General features: G+C 42.9%; 1 protein-coding gene across 1 annotated transcript in view; it reads right to left on the bottom strand.

Moving 5' to 3' along the window:
• Nucleotides 1-816: 816 nt before the first annotated feature.
• Nucleotides 817-24,027, bottom strand: part of LOC134910905 (probable cation-transporting ATPase 13A4) — a 350,913-nt gene continuing 327,702 nt past the window's right edge. The window contains exons 28-30 of the mRNA XM_063919292.1: nt 7,773-7,861; nt 3,602-3,682; nt 817-2,853 (exon numbers count right to left, since the gene is read on the bottom strand). Coding sequence (XP_063775362.1) covers nt 2,680-2,853; nt 3,602-3,682; nt 7,773-7,861 — 344 coding nt within the window. The 3' untranslated portion in view covers nt 817-2,679. The remainder of the gene's footprint in view (nt 2,854-3,601; nt 3,683-7,772; nt 7,862-24,027) is intronic.

The following is a 24,027-nucleotide window of genomic DNA, read 5'->3' as shown; positions in this document are numbered from 1 at the left end:
AAGTTTGTAATAAAGGCAGCGTTTCAAACATAATGATATGTTGTGTGGCTTTGTTTTATTTTCATACAGTGTATAAATTCCTAAAGTGAAATTTTGAAAACCTATATAATCCTAAAACATGGATTTAAAAAAACTGATTTCAGTTTTTTAGATTCTAAATATCCTGGGCCTAATAATTATTTTATCATTGCAGGACAGGAGCTAGGGGCAGGCGGTTTGTGTGTTTTGTGGGGAGGGAATACCAGTGCTCTCTAACCCTCCCACCTACTGCCTCTCCCTGCCACCCTCTTCCTCCCCAGTCATCCTCTGCCTCTCCTTGCCACCCTTTGCCTCCCCACCAGTCTCTGCCACCCACCATCTCCCGTCACCCTCTGCCACTCCGTTTCCCCAGTCACCCACATACCCTTCCAGTCACCACTGCCTCTCCAAGCCACCCTCTGCCTCCGTAGTTACCTACTGCCTCTACCTATCACTGTAGTCCTCCTGCTGTAACTCTAGTCCTCTCCCTGTCACCCACTGCTTCTCCCTGACACCCACTGCCTTCCACTGTCACTCTCTGCCACCCACCATCTCCCCAGTCCCCATCTGCCTCTCCAAGGGATCACCATCCCCAGTGGCGTAACTAGGGATCCACAGCCACTGGGCTCGCTTGGTGGAGCGTAGGACTTCAGGCGCCCTAGCCGCCACTGGTCTCTGCTGTGAAGGAGGGACACGGAGGGCACAGCGCGCACCTCTCCTGTGTCCCTCCTGCATCTCTGGCGTGTCTATTAAATGAAGTGCCCATTCGTGAGCTCTGATTGGCTCACGAACTGGCACTTCATTTAACAGACATGCCGGAGATGCAGGAGGGACACAGAAGAGGCGCGCACTGTGCCCTCCATGTACCTCCTTCACAAAACAGCGGGAGAGCGGGGGTGAGTTGTACCTATCACTGGGGGAGCATATTTGGCACTTGGGGGGCATATGTGGCACTGAGGGGGCATATGTGGCACTGGGGGAGCATATTTGGCACTGGGGGGTATATGTGTACCTGGCACTGGGGGGGGCATATTTGGCATTGGGGGCATGTGTGTACCTGGCACTGTGGGGGAATATCTGGCACTGGGGGCATTAGTGGCACTGGGAACACAGCCCTAGCAACAAGCATTACCCCCTAGCAACGAGCATGACACCCAGTGCATGAAAACCCTGGCAATGAGCATGACACCCAGTGCATGAAACCCCTGGCATCGAGCATGACACCCTGAGCATGAAAACCCCTGGCACCGTGCATGGAACCAAGAGCATGAAACCCCTGGCAACGAGCAGGTAATTTAATTAGAAGCCTTACTGTAGGACTTAATGTGTAATGGACATTGTGGTGTGTGGCATAATGTATCACGGACATTGCGGTATGTGTCATAATGTGTCACAGGCATTACGGTGTGTGGCACACTAAATCATGGGCATTGTGGTATGTGGTATAATGTCTCAGGGGCATTGCAGTGTGGCATAATGTATAACGGGCATTTCGGTGTGTGGCATAGGGTATAACGGGCATTGCGGTATGTGTCACAGGCATTACGGTGTGTGGTATACTATATCACGGGCATTGTGGTATGTGGTATAATGTCTCAGGGTCATTGCAGTGTGTGGCATAATGTATCACGGACATTGCGGTGTCTGTCATAATGTGTCAGTCATTACGGTGTGTGGCATACTATATCACGGGCATTGTGGTATGTGGTATAATGTCTCAGGGGCATTGCAGTGTGTGGCATAATGTATAATGGGCATTGCGGTGTGTGGCATAGGGTATAACGGGCATTACGGTATGTGTCACGGGCATTACGGTGTGTGGTATACTATATCACGGGCATTGTAGTATGTGTGTCATAATGTGTCACAGGCATTGTATGTGCTATAATGTATCAGGGGCATTGCAGTGTGTAGCATAATGTATAACGGGCATTGCGATTCCTGTCATAATGTGTCACAGGCATTACGGTGTGTGGCATAATGTGTCACAGGCATTATGGTGTGTGGCATATTGTGTCACGGGCATTATTGTGTGTGGCATAATGTCTAAGGGCCATTGCAGTATGTGGCATAATGTATACTGGGCATTACTATAAGGAAGAAAAATGACAAATAATGTAAGGGGCATGAATCAGGATTATTTTTCTTTCCTGTGGTGGCCAACGTCTGGGCGTGCAGGTTGAAAAACTGGGGTATAAGGTAGTCTTTCCTGCAATGCCACGCCCATTTATGCAAAGCCACACCCATTTCAACAAAGCCACACCCATTTCAACAAAGCCACACCCATTTTTGTGGCACGCATGCGCAGATTCGTCGCTTTACTAGTGCCAATTATGGGGGGGGGGGGGGGGGGGATGGACGCCAGAAAATTTTTTAGCTTTTGGCTTGGGGGAGAAAAAGTTCTAGTTACGCCACTGACCATACCCCATATTATAATGAAACCACCCCAAGGCTGTCATAGCTTGGTGCTGGCTGCAGCTTTTGAGGGGGGTTTTACATATTGTTTGTACCCCCACATTACCTATAACCATAACAAGGTAGTAGCAATGGTGCTTAATATGTCCCACTTATATAGCTTCTAGTGTAAGAATATATTGTATGAGAACATGTAACAAAATATATATTATTTGAACCTAACAAAATGTTGTTATGCAAGATACATTAAATGCTATCATTTTCTACTAAAAAACATTGTTCTGATGTAAGCATCAGTTTCCACAAGGAGCCTTCTGTGTCCTTTTCCAACGCCCTCTGGAGCTTTTTGTAGCCACTTTTTGACTTGTAACCAAAAATCTTCTTTATGATTTGCCAGAGATTTCTACTATAAACAAAGACCTGGGAGAAAGTGGAAAGGTTGGTTAAAATTTTCTTTTTCTCACACATAGTACTTGTTAGAATTACATACAATGACCCAGATGCTTTAAACTCTTCTAAACACTTCTGGTTTCCGTCCTGGCGGCAGACGATTGTACTTGTCTCCAAAGGGATTCCCCTTTTTCCAGATACGATACTGTTGTTTTTTAGCTACTGCTGCAAGTTTTTAAACTTACTTTTTTGTGTTAATTAATACATTCAAAACTACATATAAATGACCTTGAGTCTTTACATTTCAGGGGTATTTGGGTATGTTCCAGATAGTATATTGGAATAGTGGAATATTCCCAGTGGTTCTTTTCAGATTTAGCTGTGATTAAATAACATCCTTGGTAAAATAATCTGAGAATCTACATTTCATTGTTCAGGGACTCCACCATATTAGTGCCTATTATATAATCATCATGGTCCTTCTTGGTGGCAGGGAATGTAGCTACAGAGAAGAGGGATGTTCTAAAAGCCGTGGTGCGCACTATATCATACAGTATGTCATGTGACTGGGCACATGACAGTGAGCATACCATAAATGTTTCTACTTACAGGTGTCCAGAGTGACTAATGTTAAAGAAACATCTTATTTTTTAGAAAGGAATATACCTGTAGCTGCAGAAACTTGTGCTAAATATACTTTTTGTTGCTTTGGGTTGTTTTTTTTTTTTTTTTTAATGTAAGTTTATGTAGCAATTAATAATAAAGAAAAATGACTTACCTCTACAATGTAAGATGTAAAAAAAAGCATGATTACCATTCCTAATATTTCCATTCTCCAGTAAAGTGGTGTACAGACAAGCTGAGGATCAAAATGTGTAAATGCAATAATGATACTTCTACAAATAATTAACTTTAGATTATTGTAATTTATACAATAATATGTCTTTAGTCCTAGACCTTAACAAAATTAGAGATTGAAATTTCCTGCAATTTACTAATCATGCAAGTGGGAACCACTTAAAAAGTTTCATATTTGATGTATTTAGTTAACATGTTCTACATATCTTACTCTGCAAACACAACTGCAGGCAAAGGAAGGTTTGTTATCAAGGACATGCTCTTATAAAATTACAAAATAAATGAAATAGCAGCACTGATAAACATAAAAAATCCAATTCAATAAAATAATATGCTGTATGGGCAATGGATGGGTTAAGAAAAAAGGTTCAAAAATCTCATAAATAATATACACCAGCTTAAAAACATTGACACAAACAGTTCATACATATAATATTGGTGTACAGAACAGTATTGAAATAAATGTCTGACCCTTTTCATGCCACTGGAATAGGCAAAGGAGACAAAGAAACTGCTGTTAAGTGGACTTTATAAACTGAAGAAAACAGTTTGGTTCAGGCACATTACAACTCTTCTGTAGTAGTGAGGAGTGGGTGAAGGTAGGTATACCTGATGCATGTTACTGCCCAAGAATTGCAGCTTTATCAAAGGTAACTTGTGGCCAGAGGACCCATTGGCCACATGGTTAATGGCGGCGCTGAAGGGGTTAAACCTCAGTGCCCGGTGCCATTGTAAAGGTCAATGGTCATTTGGCGCCAATTTGTAAATGATATATTCTAACATGTCATATGTACTGCTCTGTGCACAGTTGTAGGATTGCATGTTTAATTGTATTTATATTTAAGATGTGGTCATATGTATTTTAAAGGGAAAAATGCACTTACTATATATGACTGAATAAGGATCCCCTATCTTCTGTGACTAGGAAATGGGATGCTAATTGCCCTATCCCAGCAGATCTGGTGAATGACAAAATCTTCTGATGTTGGACAGGGCACAACAGGTAATGGCTGGGAGCGTGAGTTCCTTAGACAAAGGCGTTAATCACAAGGAATTTCCTTCTTCCATATGTAAAGTGGTATGGATTGGTATGGGTTTGGAACCTCTATTTATTTATGTATCTGGTTTGATTGATATATGAATCCTGAAGGGTATATGCAGGAAGGATGAGGAACATTTGTTTGAGAAATCAAATACAAAACGTATTTTGATGCTATGTGATAAAGTAATCAAAGTTGAATTGTAAACTACCAGGTGGTAAGAGATGCAGTTTAAATGACACCAAACTTTGTGTGTGACAGGAAGGAGGACATTGCTTCATGCACTTATATCCTTTTAAAAGGTAATTTATTTGTTTATATTTTGTAAGATATCCTGATTGGATGGAAAGGACTCAGGGGGGAACTACTCCCTGAGATGGAGTGTGGTTTTACTGTTTAAAAAGAGGAGGCCTGTGAACATCCAGGTGTGTTATACCATTTTCACTCTGCTGTAAACATCTTGCTGTATTGCTGAAGTTCTTTTCAGAACTATTTTTGGTGAATAAACATCTTCTGCCTCAAGATGACCACTTGATCTTGTGACCTGCAGGGCTAGGCAAAACCTAGCTCCATTTTCTGACTGTCCAGGGTACACCCAGCATCTCCAAGCTCCACCTTCCGCCTGCTACCGTGCTGTGCTTAGGCAAGCGATGATTGGGGATTCGTCAACACCACACAGGGGTGGTAAGACAGCATGTCAACGCATACAGTGCAGAACCGTGGCTCCAGACGCCATGGCTACAAGGAGTCTGGTGGTGGCAGTATAGTACACGGCCACTGTGCAGTTGGTGGAGTCAGTAACAGGCAGTTAATGATGTTAAGCAGGAATCCTCTAATTGGCCATGTCCTGTGTGACCTTAAACTCCATTCTGTGACTGGGGGCGGAACTTGAGGCAGTGAGGGCTTTCATACAGAACCGTCTGGTCACATAACTATAAAGCTGCAATTCTTGACAGTGAAATAGATCAGATGTACCTACTTTCACTCACCCATCGCTACTACAGAACATTTGTTGTGTGCCTGAATCAGCCTTTGTTTTCTCCATCATAATATATATTGGACTATTGATTCTGGTGGCATAAATAAGAATAGACACAAACAGTATTATGAGTAGAACATCCCTCTATTGGTGTTATTTCATTTATTTTGTGCTTAATTTGTCTGTGGGACCGACTATGCCATGCCAACCACAACAGCGCCCTTTTTATCCCTTGGTATTTTTCATTCTTTATAAAACAGGACTCACACTGGGCCTGATTCAGAGTTGCATGGATCTGCAGTTGCATTGTGTGCTGGGATATACATATTATGTAGGGTTGCCATAATATCTGTTTAATATGGGACACATATGAATTACACAGGTTCTGTGGCTGGCTAAATTCACGCCTGCATTTAAGATGGTTTTAATCGTCACTGGACCTTTGTAAATCATAGGTGTCATGGATTATAGGGATATTACGGCAAGCCTACCTTTATGTCAAGTTGGCATCAATGTAACAGCACAGTCCCAGCAGTTGAAGTATGTAGCAAAGTTGAATGTCCACCTGTTTATGGATCATATCTGGTGTGTTTTTGCATTGCTCATGAGTCAAAACTGAACAAGCAAGAACAACACAGAGTGGTATGCATCTTGTGTTGTTACATGTGTACTATTTTGGTATACACAAGTTTGGTAATGGTAGACACCAGCAGAAACAGCATATGAGGTGAGACTTGACCAGGGTTTCAGGTTTATTGTAGTGAGACTTGACCAGGGTTTCAGGTTTATTGTAGTGGGAAAATGTACAGCCATACTCACAGTAACAATGACAGGTAGTGGACATGAAGTGGAACATTTAGAGGACCATCCAGTCAAGTATACTGTATATGCAGTAGTATGCAGGATAATGCAGGGTCGCCCCGGAGCTGAGCACTACACATCCGTGTAGTACCAAGATGCTCAAACACAGTGGCAAGATGGCACTGTACATACACAGTAGCACTGTTAGCGGCCATCTTGGTAAAGGAGCAAAATGCCTCAGTAAAGGTAATATGGATTACCAACATTTTGATCACATCTACACTTACAATTGAAGGAGTGGAATTGGGCTATAATGGCAAGTAGGCACATAGGCAAAGTTCAGTGATGACATGTCAACCTGCGAGTTATGCAGAGTTGGACAAACATGTAGACAAACCTGTTCTCAGGTGTATGTTTAGCAACCAATATAGGGTAGGTGAAAGTTAGCGCTGTTGATGATGAGGCAAAAAGTCTGCTCCGAGTGCCTTCCTCTATCTTACTAGTGCATTTTGGTCACAGCTACATAATAATTCACACATTAGACAGGCTCACTAAGGGCCCAATTCAGAGGTGGATGCTGCAGAGTCCTTTCTGCGAGACTGTTGCCAGAGATGTGACTGTGATAATATGCAAGTGCCAGTTTCAGCCATCCCTTAGTGTACCACCCAGGAAAGCCCATCACTTTGCCTCTCCATTTCTGATACCATCTGAGCTGATCACAACAGCACCTTTTTTCATGCACTAAGGGCAATGAATATGTCATAGGGGTTTTCAGATTTTGCAGTGCATGCATAATTACAAAAAATCGCTCAACTACGGGACATGAATATTGGCAGTGTGGTTTGCGTGTGCCTCTGAATCAGACCATAAGTGCAAAAGATGGTTTTATAGGAGGAGTCTACATAACAAATCATACTGCAGCTATATTAACAAATATAATGACCTCTGAAGTCATTGCCTTGCCATGCTTTCTGCAACCATTCAGTTCCCCAGTCTTACCCTCGTCTGCTTCTTTGAGGAGGAACACATGCCGTAGGGTCTGAGTAATGTTCCTGACAATAGGGTTGCAATGAGTAATATGGATGCCAATTTGATCTGTGCAATGTTCTTGCCAAACAGACATGTATGGCTGACTGTGTGGCCAGGTAGGCTGCTGTTCATCATGCTGTCATGATTATGATCTTATTTCTATGTGGAAGTCTGGAGTTGTAGCTCCATTCGTCCCATTGTTAATCTGTGAACCTTGTGAAACCCATTGATTTGATACATACCTCCATGAAACTGTACAGCTTCTTAATATCCGCAAACAACATAAATAAAAAGGCTCCCATTTGTGCTAATATCAGTGAGCAAAATATATCTGCAGAAAAAAGACACACATAATTAGTGTTGCATGCTTATTTTTATCATGATATATTTTTCATGCACAGTGTTATATATATATATATATATATATATATATATATATATATATATATATATATACACAGGTTGGAATTGAAAAGTCAGCAGTTGGGATGCCGGCGGTCAGAATACCGACCATGGCATCCCGATAATCAGAATCCCAACATGTGAGGGTAAGTATACTTAACTTCCCCCACTGATCCCCTAACCCTTACCCTCCCTTAACCTAACCCCCCTCCCCATAGCCTAAAGTTAACCAACCCCGCCCCCCTTCCCACACACTCCTTACCTCTTCAGCATCCCAGCAGTTGGGCTGGTGACCCTATTTGAGTAGTGTCGGGATTCTGACAGCTGGGATCCCAACCGCTTGGATCCTGTTTGAATCCAATTACAGGTTGAGTATCCCTTATCCAAAATGCTTGGGACCAGAGGTATTTTGGATATGGGATTGTTCCGTATTTTGGAATAATTGCATGTCATAATGAGATATCATGGTAATGGGACCTAAATCTAAGCACAGAATGCATTTATGTTACATATACACCTTATACACACAGCCTGCAGGTCATTTTATCCAATATTTTTTGTAACTTTGTGCATTAAACAAAGTGTGTGTACATTCACACAATTAATTTATGTTTCATATACACCTTATACACACAGCCTGAAGGTCATTTAATACAATATTTTTAATAACTTTGTGTATTAAACAAAGTTTGTGTACATTGAATCATCAAAAAACAAAGGTTTCACTATCTCACTCTCACTAAAAAAAAGTCCGTATTTCGGAATATTCCGTATTTCGGAATATTTGGATATGGGATACTCAACCTGTATTACAATACTAAACAAGTATTATGAAGAGCAGAATAAAACTCTTTTTTTTGACCCATGAACCTAGATGGCCTGCCTTTAAACTTCAATGAGCACGGCTACTCTCCGTTCTTGTGAGATGCCTCCGAATACTAATGGGTATATTTAGCAAAGTCATACTTGCCTAACTCACGGAAACTGCAGGAGATTCGCGATTTTCCCCCCACAGCCCCGAAAGGGTATGTGGCTCTTTCACATCCAGCCAACTTCCTGGTTATGTGGGCAGGATAGAGATAAAAGCACTGAAAACACAGTGACAATGTGAAGGGGTAAGAGACACAAACCACGTAATTTAGCCCCACTCTCTACCCACAGAAAAGCGAATCGTGGACACGTTCTCGTCTTGGGGGGAAGGGCTTAATGACATGACAGTCTGGCCCTGCCCCCCCCCGAAGTAACCTGCTGTGTCTCCTCTTCGGCTTCTCTAAGGGAGGAGGAAAAAAAGTAGGCACGTATGGCCAAGTGCTTGTTTTCAGAAGTGGAGATGTTACCCATAGCAACCAATCAGGTTCTACTTAATATTTATCTAGCACATTCTAGAAAATAGTAGCTAGAATCTGATTGGTACTATAGGCAATATCTCCAATTCTAAAACCCGAACTTTAGTAAACATATCCCTAAGAGTGTGGCTAGTGGGGGGGGGGGAATGAACAGGTGAACCATGCAAAAATGTACATGTAATGTCAGATTTCAACCCCCTATTGCTTTAGTACCACCCCTTTCAAGTAAACACCTTAATCCGTCCAACTATTTTCATTGCCATCTGCAGCCTTTTGCTCCTCTGAAAATACCTCCACCTGCTTTTTAAAACTACGGTATGTGCAGACATCTACAGAGAAGTGGATTTGTACAGCATTACCAAAGAAGATAACTCTGCACCTCAGTAATTTTTTGCTTCATCGATGACTTTCACTTTGTTCAAGTATATGTTCAATGTTGATACCTTGGAGCCTATTTTATGAAACAGCTCAGAAAAGCCCTAAAAGCCCTATCATAAAAAATTGCTTGGGAAACACTGGCCAGCAGCAGAAAGTACAGATTTACATAGCAGCTGGAAATCTGACTTACATTCATGTATTTGTATTCTTAATTGCAATTTGGCTAGTGGCAAACAGTTATTTTATATTATTAATTATGCGGGCAGTCACCGTTGTCTGTTTCAGCATTCACCTCTGATATAGCCTTAGTTTACTATATAAATATCAAAAAATATAAATGAAATATGCAAAAACAGAAAAATTGTCTGATTAGTACATCAGTCCAAAACATGGTCAGTATAAGAAGTCATCTACTAAACTTACTTAAGCAATGATGAAACTGAAAGGGATAAATCTGCTGTACTGGAACTTTGAGCTATAGTAGCAGAACTCTATCTAGCCTACATGAAGTTACTGAGAAATGTGGTCATATTGACATTAATTACACATCTTGTGGAACTAGTAGTTGTGTAACTAGTAGAGATGTGTGGCGGGCACTTTTTGTGTTTTGTGTTTTGGTTCTAATTACCTGCTCGTGTTTTGGTTTTGAATTGGTTTTGACAAAACCACCCTTTTGTGTTTTGGTTTTGGATCTGGGTGATTTTTAAAAAAAAACATAAAAACAGCTAAAATTACAGAATTTGGGGGTAATTTTGATCCTACGGTATTATTAACCTCAATAACATTCATTTCCACTCATTTCCAGTCTATTCTGAACACCTGACACCTCACAATATTGTTTTTAAGCCAAAAGGATGCACCGAAGTGGCTGTATGACTAAGCTAAGCGACACAAGTGTGCGGCACAAACACCTGGCCCATCTAGGAGTGGCACTACAGTGTCAGACAGGATGGCACTTAAAAAAAACTAGGCCCCAAACAGCACATCATGCAAAGAAGAAAAAGAAGTGCAATGAGGTAGCTGTATGACTAAGCTAAGCGACAAATCAATTGGCCCATCTAGGAGTGGCACTGCAGTGTCAGACAGGATGGCACTTAAAAAAAATAGTACCCAAACAGCACATGATGACAAGAAGTAAAATAGGGCAATGAGGTAGCTGCATGATTAACCAAAGCAACACAAGTGTGCGGCACAAACACCTGGCCCACCTAGGGTTGGCACTGCAGTCCCATTTCACTAATGGCAGATACCGGATGCACGCCTAACACCAGCATAGCTGTTACGGCCTCAGTAATCCGATTTACAACAAGGTGTATATGTATGTATGTATGTATATATATATATATATATATATATATATATATATATATATATATATATATATATATATATATATATATACATACATACATACATACGGCAGTAACACTGGACTTATGTGGCAGTACCACTGGACATATACGGCAGGATCACTGGAATTGTATGGCAGGATCACTGCATTTATACGCCAGTACCACTGGACATATACGGCAGTATCACTGGACTTATATGCCAGTACCACTGGAAATATATGGCAGGATCACTGGAGTTATATGGCAGGATCACTGGATTTATACACAAGTACCACTGGAATTATACGGCAGGATCACAGGAATTATATGGCAATATCATGGGAATTATACGGCAATATCACTGGAATTATAAGGCAATATCACTGGAATTGTACGGCAGGAATACTGTAATTATACGGCAAAATTACTGGAATTATACGGCAGAATCACTGGAATTATACGGCAGGATTACTGGAATTGTACGGCAGGATCACTGGAATTGTACGGCAGGATTACTGGAATTATACAGCAGGATCACTGGAATTATACAGCAATATCACGGGAATTATAGGACAGTATCACAGGAATTATACAGCAATATCAATAGAATTATACGGCAATTTCACTGGAATCATACGGCAATATCACTGGAATTATTATGCAGTATCATGGGATTTATACAGCAAAATCACTGTAATTATACGCCAATATCACTGGAATTATATGCCAGTATCACAGGAATTATACCGCAATATCACTGGAATTATACGGAAATATCACTGGAATTATACGGCAGTATCACAGGAATTATACAGCAATATCACAGGAATTATACGGCAATATCACTAGAATTATACGGCAATATCACTGGAATTATATGTCAGTATCACAGGAATTATACAGCAATATCACTGGAATTATACAGCAGTATCACGGGAATTATACGGCAATATCCCTGGAATTGTAAAGCAATACCACTGTAATTATACAGCAGTATCATAGGAATTATATGGCAGTATCACAGGAATTATACAGCAATATCACAGGAATTATACGGCAACATCACTGGAATTATACAGCAATATCAATGGAATTATATGACAGTATCACAGGAATTACATAACAATATCACTGGAATTATACGTCAATATCACGAGAATTATACAGCAGTATCACTGGAATTATACGGCAATATCACTGGAATTATACGGCAATATCACTGGAATTATATGGCAATATCACAGGAATTATACAGCAATATCACTGGAATTATACGACAATATCACTGGAATTATACGGCAGTATCAGGAATTATACCGCAATATCACGGGAATTATATGGCAATATCACTGGGATTATATGACAATATCACGGGAATTATACGGCAATATCATTGGAATTATACAGCAATATCACTGGAATTATATGGCAGTATCACGGGAATTATATGGCAATATCACTGGAATTATATGGCAATATCACTGGATTTATATGGCAATATCATTGGAATTATTCGGCAATATCACTAGAATTATACGGCAGTATCACAGGAATTATACAGCAATATCACGGGAATTATACTGCAATATCACTAGAATTATACTGCAATATCACTGGAATTATACGGCAATATCACTGGAATTATACGGCGGTATCACAGGAATTATACAGCAATATCACTGGAATTATGCGGCAATATCACTGGAATTATACAGCAGTATCACAGGAATTATACAGCAATATCACGGGAATTATATGGCAATATCACTGGAGTTATACGACAATATCACTGGAATTATGACAGTATCACAGGAATTATACAGCAATATAATTGGAATTATACGGCAATATCACTGGAATTATACGGCGGTATCACTGGAATTATACAGCAATATCACTGGAATTATGCGGCAATATCACTGGAATTATACAGCAGTATCACAGGAATTATACAGCAATATCACGGGAATTATATGGCAATATCACTGGAGTTATACGACAATATTACTGGAATTATGACAGTATCACAGGAATTATACAGCAATATAATTGGAATTATACGGCAATATCACTGGAATTATACGGCAGTATCACAGAAATTATACAGCAATATCACTGGAATTATATGGCAGTATCATGGGAATTATACAGCAATATCACTGGAATTATACGGCAATATCACTGGAGTTATACGGCAATATCACTGGAGTTATACGGCAATATCACTGGAGTTATACGGCAATATCTCAGAAATTATACAGCAATATCACGGGAATTATATGGCAATATCATGGGAATTATACGGCAATATTACTGGAATTATACGGCAATATTACTGGAATTATACGTCAGTATCACTGGAATTATACAGCAGTATCACTGGAAATATTTAACAGTATCACAGGAATTATATAGCAATATCACTGGAATTATACGTCAATATCACGGGAATTATACAGCAATATCACCGGAATTATACAGCAGTATCATGTGAATTATAAAGCAATATCACGGGAATTATACGGAATTATCACTGGAATTATACGGCAATATCACTCGAATTATACAGCAGTATCACAGGAATTTACGGCAGTATTACAGGAATTATACAGCAATACACGGGAATTATACGGCAACATAACTGGAATTATACAGCAATATCACTGGAATTATATCACAGTATCACAGGAATTATATAGCAATATCACTGGAATTATATGTCAATATCACGGGAATTATACAGTAATATTAATGGAATTATAAGGCAATATCACTGGAATAATACGGCAGTATCACAGGAATTGTACAGCAATATCACTGGAATTATATGGCAGTATAACAGGAATTTTACAGCAATATCACTGGATTTTTACGGAAATATCACTGGAATTATACGCCAGTATCACAGGAATTATACGGCAGTAACACTGGATATATGGCAGCAGAGGACACCACCACTGTGACTGGACACTGGACTGATGCTGCACAAGACACTACCCCTGGTCTGATGCAAGACAACACAGCAAAACTGCAAGGGACTTATACAGCAGCACTGGGGACATATAGAAGCAGAGGACACCACCATTGTGACTGGCTGGACTGATGCAGCATAAGACACTACACTGGACTGAGCAGCACAATACAGCACTGCAATCACCATCCCACTTTCCCGCCCACACAGACACTGAGGACACATCCTCTCACTACACTCTCCGAGACTGGAGTGAAAATGACGGCGACGCGCAGCTCCTTATATGGAATCCAAGCCCTGCGAAAATCCAACAGTGGGATGATGACGTTTTGCCTCGTTCTGGTTTCCAAGTCAGGTGGGAAAACCTGAGCCTGACTCAGATCCGGGCTTGGATGGTAGGGTCCGGTAGGGTTCGGTTCTCAGGGAACCAAACACGCTCATCTCTAGTAACTAGTCATATGTGGGCCCCAAACAGAAAAAATAAGAAAGCGCTAGTAAATAGTATATAAAATTTCTATAACAATTTAATTTTTCTTTGGTTCCAAATTAGTATCAAATTAATATATCAATCTTATGACACTGACTGAGGAAGCGGCTGAAAGTTTGTGGAGGCGGGGAAAGTGTTATATCACATTTAATCCAATTGTGATACCAGCTGATTGAGCCATAAGGCATACCTCCCAACATGACCCTCTCCAGGAGGGACAGAATGCTCTGCTCCTGGACTTCCCTCTTAATGTATGATTACCATCACCTGTGGTGAAACACCTTTCTTATCCATTGACCTGTTCAAAACAGGTGCCAGCAATAATAAATTAGGAGAAAAGTGCAGAAGCAGAGCATTGTGTCACTCCTGGGGGTTTATTTACTAATATTCGTGTTTTTGCCATTTTTAAGGGTGTTTGAACTCAAATGGTATCGGGTGCATTTTACTGCAACTTTTTGAATCCTGATACGATCATTCACTAAGCAGCCGAGTTTTGCACATTCGTTTTTTCCGATGTCGATGTGATTCGTAATGTCAGGCAGTGTTTTACGGGAGTGATGAGTAAAACACTACCTGACAAAACACAAGGAATCCCGGCCGGATCTGTGAGATCCGTGCTGGGCTTCATTGTGTAACTTAAAAAGGTGTTTTAATTGTTTTTAATTCAGAAAAAAATTGCGTGTGGTCCCCCCTCCTAAGCCAAACCAGCCTCTGGCTCTTTTAGCCGGTCCTGGTTGAAAAAATATGGGGAAAAAATTGACAGGGGTTCCCCCATATTTGATCAACCAGCACCGGGCTCTGCGCCTGGTCCTGGTGCAAAAAATACGGGGGACAAAAAGCGTAGGGGTCCCCCGTATTTTTTGAACCAGCACCGGGCTTGACTAGTCAGAGAGATAATGCCACAGCCGGGGGACACTTTTATATAGGTCCCTGCGGCCCTGGCATTAAATCACTAACTAGTCACCCCTGGCCGGGGTACCCTGGAGGAGTGGGGACCCCTTAAATCAAGGGCTCCCCACCTCCAGCCACCCAAGGGCCAAGGGTGAAGCCCGAGGCTGTCCCCCCCATCCATGGGCTGCGGATGGGGGGCTGATAGCCAAGTGTAAAATAAAAGAATATTGTTTTTTGCACAAGAACTACAAGTCCCTGCAAGCCTCCCCCGCAAGCTGGTACTTGGAGAACCACAAGTACCAGCATGCAGGGGTTAAACGGGCCCGCCGGTACCTATAGTTCTTCTGCAAAAAAAATACCCAAATAAAAACAGGACACACACACCTTGAAAGTACAACTTTATTACATACATTCCGACACACACATACTTACCTATGTTCAGATGCCGACTCGGCCCACGTCTGGACGTCGATTCCAGGGTACCTGAAAATAAAATTATACTCACCTAAATCCAGTGTGTCGTGTCCTTTTTTAATAATCCACGTACTTGGCAAAAAAAAAAAACCGCATACCCGATCCACGCACTGAAAGGGGTCCCATGTTTACACATGGGACCCCTTTCCCCATCTGCCGGGACCCCCCCTGACTCCTGTCAAAGAGGGTCCCTTCAGCCAATCAGGGAGCGCCACGTCGTGGCACCCTCCTGATTGGCTGTGACCTCCTGTAGTGTCAGTGAGGCTGTGCAGTGAAGATACAATGTAGCGCATAGGCGCACCATTGTATCCAATGATGGGAACTTTGCGGTCAGCGGTTGAGGTTACACGCGGTCAACTGCTTCAAGCTGGTTCAAAAAATACGGGGGACCCCTACGCTTTTTGTCCCCCGTATTTTTAGCACCAGGACCAGGCGCAGAGCCCGGTGCTGGTTGATCAAATATGGGGGAACCCCTGTCAATTTTTCCCCCATATTTTTTTTAACCAGGACCGGCTCAAAGAGCCCGAGGCTGGTTTGGCTTTGGAGGGGGGACCACACGCAATTTTTTTTTCACGTTTTTATAGTAAACAGACCCTTTCCCATAGATAAACATGCACAGATCTCACTGATCCGTGCATGATTATCCAAACTCGCCTGGAAAAGCAGGTCTATTTTTTGCTGCTTTTTTTAACGAATCGCAAAAAAATACACCCGCAGTTGAGCACTCAGAGACTAACACCCAAATACGAATGAATAGTGAATACCCGTATTGTATGAAATAACAGCCGCATTTGACCGATGGTCTATTCATTCGTATTTCTGACCTTTGTCATTGAAACCATTACGAATAGTCCAAACACTGCCGAGATTTGTGCTTAGTGAATTACCGTGTTGGGACTTAGAAAAAAAAACACAAATCGGACAAACTCGGATTTTTAGTAAATTTTGGCCCTGGAGAGGGTCATGTTGGGAGGTATGATGTACCAGTTTGAAAGAAAAGCAGATTCATTAATTAATAAACTCATATTAAGTACCATTTATTGACAAAAAGAAGAAAATAAATGAAGTAGGTTATTTTAAGTACAACAAATAATGAGGGGTCATTCCAAGTTGATCGCTTGCTAGCTAGTTTTAGCAGCCGTGCAAACGCTATGCCACCGCCCACTGGGAGTGTATTTTAGTTTAGCAGAAGCGCCAACGGTTGTATCGCTGAGCGGGTACAAAAAAATTTTGTGCACTTTCAGAGTAGCTCAAAACCGTCTCAGCGCCTGCGATCACTTCAGACTATTCAGTTCCGGATTAATGTCACAAACCCGCCCAGCCATGCCTGCGTTTTTCTTGGTACGCCTGCGTTTTTCCGCACACTCCCTGAAAACGGTCAGTTGCCACCCAGAAACGGCCACTTCATGTCAATCACTCTGCAGCAAGCATTTCAGTCGCACTGCATCGCTAGACCCGGTGCAAAACTACATCATTCATTGTGCCCGTACATTGCGCGTGCACATTGCGCCACATACGCATGCGCAGAACTGCCGATATTTAGCCTGATCGCTGCGCTGCAAACAAATTCAGCTAGCGATCAACTCAGAATGACCCCCATAGAGTCTGGTGTGAACATGAAGATAGTCACACAAAGTATATACACATACTAAATTATTTTCTTATACGTCCTAGAGGATGCTGAGGTCCATTTCATGACCATGGGGTACAGACGGTTCCGCAGGAGCCATGGGCACTTTAAGACTTTTCAAGGGTGTGAACTGGCTCCTCCCTCTATGCCCCTCCTCCAGACCTCAGTTTTAGAAATGTACCCAGGCAGACTGGATGCACTCCAGAGGAGCTCTACTGAGTTTCTCTGAAAAGACTTATGTTAGGTTTTATATTTTCAGGGAGAACTGCTGGCAACAGTCTCCCTGCTTCGTGGAACTGAGGGGGCAGAAGTAGGAACCAACTTCCTAAAGAGTTTCATGGCTCTGCTTCTGGCTGACAGGACACCATTAGCTCCTGAAGGGAACTGAACGCTAGCCGTGCCTAGATGCTCACTCCCACAGCACGACATCACCCCCCTCACAGTGCCAGAAGTCAGAAGACAGGTGAGTGTTAGAAGACAGATCTTCAATCAAGAAAGTGACGGCTAAAGGTACCGCGTAGCTGGCAGGAGCGCAGCACGCCATGTTGCCCACACATACACAGGCACTGCAGGGTGCAGGGTGTGGGGGGGGGGCGCCCTGGGCAGCATGAATCCTATGGAAACTGGCAAAAATAAGGGGCATAAGTTGCTGAGGCACAGTCCTACCCCCGCCAGTAAAAAAAAATGACCTCAGAAAAGCTGAGGAAAAACATGCCATTGAAGAGTGGAGCTTCCTCCTCAGTCAGCCAGCACACTGCTCAGCGCCATTTTCTCTCTCTCCTCAGGCTGCAGAGACAACGCTGGTCCTCCTCCACTACTGAACTAGTATCAGGGTGCAAAACAGGGGGGGGGGGCACAGTGAATTTGGTGCTATATAATTGTGTGATTAGCATTATAAAAGCGCTGCATGTCAGTGGGAATTTTGTGTTCACAGACATTGTGTTACTGGCGCTGGGTTGTGAACTGGCAAATACTATCTGTGTCCCTCTGACAGATTTTACTGTGAGTCTGTCCCCTATAAGTCCCGGAGTGTCTGTGGTGTGGTTTTGCATGTGACATGTCTGAGGCAGTGAACTCTTCCTCTGTGGGAGACATGTTAGAGAAACAGAGGTGTAATATGACACCAAGAGCCTGACTGGGTGAAAGGTTACATGATAGTGTGAATCACTACTGAATCTCATACAGAAAACTGAATATAATCTGTTGAAGATGTGATTTTTAATAGTTCTGCCTTTCATCCACAGGGACCCCTCTGGGTCACATACAAATTTGCACAAGTAGTACAAACTGATACCGACATGGACTCTGATTCCTCTGTTGACACTAGTGATTCCAGGGTAATAGGTCCTAAGTTAGCAAAAAGCATTCAAAACATGTTTTAGCTATAAAGGAGGTGCTAGAAGTTACGAAGCCCCCTCTTTTACCACAAGGAGAGGGTTTACTTTAGTAAAGAAGTAATGTAATTTTCCCTCCACGTCAGGAGTTGAACAGTCTCTTGGAGGGAGTCTGATTTAACCTGAAAAGAAATTTCAGATTCCCAAAAGGAATTCAGGCAGCTTACCTTTTTCCAAAAGGTGGGAGTCACCCCGCATTTTAGACAGGGCCCTGTCATAAAAGAGAAAAGGTGTTTCTCCCTGCGCCTGGAATGGCTTCACTTAAGGAGCCGACAGACCGCAAGTGAGTGAGGTGATCTACTGATGTGGCCAATGGGACACTACTCAGGCCTACCATTGTCTGTGCGTGGGTGAGTAGTGCTATTGAAAAGTGGTCAGAAAACTTGTCATTAGACATTGACACAATAGATGAAGATGAGAGATACTCCTAACGTTAGGTCATATCAAAGACGCTGCTGCGTACGTACTAGACACCATGAAATATATTGGTCTCTTGGGATCAAGAACCGCTACCATGGCAGTATCTTCTCGGAGGGCGTTGTGGATTTGCCAGTGGAATGCTGATGCAGATTCCAAAAGAAATATGGAGGCTCTCCCGTATAAAGGTGAGGCCTTGTTTGGTGATGGGCTGGAAGCGTTAGTCTTGGCGGCTACCGCAGGAAAAAGTCGACATTCTTGCCTTTTTCTCCTGCACCAGCAAAAAAGACACATCACTCTCACATGCAGTCCTTTCGGCCCAACAAATACAAAAAGGCCAAAGGTTCCCCCTTCTTTGCAGATAGGGGAAGGGGAAAAGGAAAGAAGTCCGCAGCGTCTCCAGGATCCCAGGAGCAGAAGTCAACCCCTGCTCCTGCCAAATCTGCAGCATGACGCTGGGGCTCCTTTGCGGGAGTCCACTCGGGTGGGAGCACGTCTGAAACTTTTCAGCCACATCTGGATTCAATCTGGCCTGGACCCATGGGTCTTACAAATAGTGTCCCATGGGTACAAACTAGAGTTTCAAGACGTCACCCCATGCCGATTTTTCAGATCGACCTTGCCAGCTTCTCTTCCAGAAGAGAGGCATTAAGAACGGCAATTCAAAAATTATGTCAGGATCAGGTCATTGTCCTTGTACCCTTGTCACAGCAAGGAGAAGGTTTATATTCAAGCCTCTTCGTAGATCCGAAGCCGGACTGCTCGGTCAGACCGATTTTAAACCTGGAAAATCTGAATCTCTACCTGAAAAGGTTCAAGATCAAGATGGAATCCCTGAGGGTAGTGATTTTCAGTCTGGAGGAGGGGGATTTCATGGTGTCAGTAGACATAAAGGATGCTTACTTGCATGATCCCATTTATCCTCCTCACCAAGCTTATCTGAGATTCGCAGTACAGGATTGCCATTACCAGTTCCAGACGTTGCCATTCGGACTCTCCACGGCACCGAGGGTATTGTGATGGCGGAGATGATGGTCCTCCGTCAAATAGGAGTCAATATAATTCCTTATCTGGACGATCTCCTGATAAAAGCGAGATCCAGGAAACAGTTGGTGCAGAACATCGCACTCTCCCTGTCAATACTCCAACAACACGGTTGGATCATGAATTTTTCAAAGTCGCAGTTGGAGCCGACGACAAGATTGTCCTTTTTAGGGATGATTCTGGACACAGAAGTACGGAGAGTATTTCTTCCAGTGGAAAAGGCTCTGGAAATCCAGAAAATGGTCAAACAAATATTGAAACCAACAAGCGTGTCGATCCATCAATGCATTCGGTTGTTGGGGAAAATGGTAGCGGCATACGAGGCCATACAGTTTGGCCGATTTAATGCCAGAGTATTCCAGTGGGACCTGTTGGACTAGTGGTCTGGATCCAACCTACACATGCACCGGAAAATAATCCTGTCCCCCAAAGCCAGGATTTCGATCCTGTGGTGGCTACACAGTTCTCACCTACTAGAGCAGGCATTCCCAACCACGGTCCTCAAGGCACACTAACAGTGCAGGTTTTAGTGATATCCAGGCTTCAGCACAGGTGACTTAATTAGTAGCTCAGTTAATTTGATTTAACCATCTGTGCTTCAGCCTGGATATCACTAAAACCAGCACTGTTGGTGTGCCTTGAGGACCGTGGTTGGGAATGCCTGTACTAGAGGGACGCAGGTTTGGGATTCACGACTGGGTCCTAATAACCACGGATGCAAGTCTCCGAGGCTGGGGAGCTGTCACACAGGGGGAAAGCTTCCAAGGAAAATGGTCAAGTCAGGAAGCCTACCTTCACATAAACGTTCTGGAATTGAGAGCCATTTACAACGGCCTTCTACAAGTGGTACATCTTCTTCAAGATCATCCCGTGCAGATCCAGTCGGACAATGTAACAGCAGTCGCGTACATAAACAGTCAAGGCAGAGGTGACAAGGATTCTCCTCTGGGCAGAAAGACATGTTAGAGCTCTGTCAGCAATTTTCATTCCGGGAGTGGACAACTGGGAAGCAGACTTCCTCAGCAGACACAATCTCCATCCAGGAGAGTGGGGCCTCCACCAAGAAGTCTTCGCAGAGGTGACAAGTCTTTGGGGAGTTCCTCAAGTAGACATGATAGAATCTCGTCTAAACAAGAAGCTTCAGAGATATTGTTCCAGGTCGAGAGACCCTCAAGCAATAGCAGTGGATGCACTGGTGACCCAGTGGGTGTTTCAGTCGGTATATGTTTTCCCTCCACTTCCACTGATTCCAAAAGTTCTCAAAATAATAAGAAGAACAAGAGTTTAAGCAATCATCATTGCCCCAGACTGGCCAAGGAGGGCCTGGTTTCCAGATCTTCAGGAGTTGCTCATAGAAGATCCTCGGCCTCTTCCTCCTCGAGAGGACCTACTACAGCAGGGGCCGTGTGTGTATCAAGACTTACCGCAGCTACGTTAGACGGCATGACTGTTGAGAGGCGGATCCTAGTCCGAAAGGGTATTCCCAAGGAAGTCATCCCCACTCTTATTCAGGCCAGGAAAGGGGTAACGTCTAAACATTACCACCGAATTTGGAGAAAATATGTGTCTTGGTATGAATCCAAGAAGGCTCCTACGGAAGAGTTTGAGTTGGGACGTTTTCTCCATTTTCTGCAGGCTGGTGTGGATGTGGGCCTTAGATTGGGGTCAATCAAGGTCCAGATTTCGGCCTTATCAGTTTTCTTTCAAAAACAATTGGCTTCTCTTCCAGAAGTTCAGACCTTCGTGAAAGAGGTTTTGTACATCTAGCCTCCATTTGTGCCTCCAATGGCACCATGGGACCTTAATGTGATGTTGCAGTTCCTTCAATCGAGTTGGTTTGAACCTCTACAGGAGATCGAGTTGAAGTTTCTCACTTGGAAAGTGGTGATGCTATTAGCCTTGGCATCCGCAAGGCAGGTGTCTGAGTTGAGGGCCTTGTCTCACAAGAGCACTTACCTGATCTTCCATGAAGATAGGGCGGAGTTGAGAACTCGCCAACATTTTCTTCCGAAGGTGGTTTCATCTTTCCACATAAACCAACCTATTGTGGTGCCAGTGGCTACTGACACGTTCAGTGAGTCAAAGTCTCTAGATGCGGTTAGGGCTTTGAAGATTTATGCCGCTAGAACAGCTTGGATACGGAAAACAGTGGCTCTGTTTGTCCTGTATGCTCCTAACAAGATTGGGTGTCCTGCTTTCAAGCAGACCATTGCGCGCTGGATCAGAGGTACGATTCAGCACGCTCATTCTTCGGCTGGTTTGTCATTGCCGAAGTCGGTGAAGGCCCATTCTACTAGGAAGGTGGGCTTGTCTGGGGTGGCTGCCCGGGGGGGGTCTCGGCATTACAACTTTGCCGAGCAACTACTTGGTCAGGGTCAAACACTTTTGCTAAATTTTTATAAGTTTGACACTTTGGTCGATGAGGACCTCAAGCTTGGTCAATCGGTGCTGCAGGGTCATCCGCACTCTCCCGCCCGAACTGGAGCTTTGGTATAAACCCCATGGTCATGAAATGGACCCCAGCATCCTCTAGGATGTATGAGAAAATAGGATTTTAATACCTACCAGTAAATCCTTTTCTCCTAGTCCGTAGAGGATGCTGGGCGCCCGACCCAGTGCGTACTTTACCTGCAGTTTTGTTCAGTTAGTTACACAAGTTGTGTTACATTTGTTTTCAGCATGTTGCTGTAAATGGTTCATGCCTGTTGGTGTGTGTTATGTTGAATGCCATGTTGTTCGGCATGGTGGAGGTGTGAGCTGGTATGATTCTCACCATTAGTATAAATGTAAATCCTTTCCTAGAAATGTCCATCTCCCTGGGCACAGTTCCTATAACTGAGGTCTGGAGGAGGGGCATAGAGGGAGGAGCCAGTTCACACCCTTGAAAAGTCTTAAAGTGCCCATGGCTCCTGCGGAACCGTCTATACTCCATGGTCATGAAATGAACCCCAGCATCCTCTACAGACTAGGAGAAAAGGATTTACCGGTAGGTATTAAAATCCTGTTTTTAACTGCGAGATTTGAGGGGGCACAATAACTAAAGACAGAGGTTGATAATATGTTGATCTCTGTTTGAATATCCACGTTGCCGAACAAAGTTGGAATTTTATTGTTATGTATTTTTATTGTTAATAATTATGTGGATCAATCAACTGATATCATAAGACTCAAAGCAAAAAGTAAGTGGAGGAACACTGTGTGGAATACGGGGAGACTGATCTATTACATGCTGATGATGCAAGCTGCCCACAGGAATGTATACTGCCGATTTATTTTCTTATATTTTTTGAGATTCTATTTACTTGTATGTGGATTTAGAAGGGCGCCATTGTCCGACTCACTTACTTTTTGCTTTGAGATATTTCTTTGGGGGTGAAGGGAACACCCCTATTGTGTTTTGGATATAGGCTGCTCCTTGTTTTTTGCGCACTTACCTGGCTGTCAGGCTTTTTGGTTAGTAGGATATCATAAGACTGATATATTAATTTGATACTAATTAAGAACCAAAGAGAAATAAATTTATTATATAAATTTTAAATACCGTTTACCAGCGCATGCTTATTTTTTCTGTTTGGTATATACAACTTTTTGTGTGGGGGTAGGTTTCCCCCATATTTTTGAGCAGCAGGTCAACAGAACATTGGACTAGGACATAGGTTCTCAAACTCAATCCTCAGGACCCAACACAGTGCATGTTTGCAGGTCTCCTCACAGAATTACAAATGAAATAAT

The sequence above is a fragment of the Pseudophryne corroboree genome, chromosome 4, assembly GCF_028390025.1.
Source record: "Pseudophryne corroboree isolate aPseCor3 chromosome 4, aPseCor3.hap2, whole genome shotgun sequence".
Taxonomy (NCBI): Eukaryota; Metazoa; Chordata; class Amphibia; order Anura; family Myobatrachidae; genus Pseudophryne; species Pseudophryne corroboree.
This window is presented reverse-complemented; position numbering and strand designations above follow the sequence as displayed.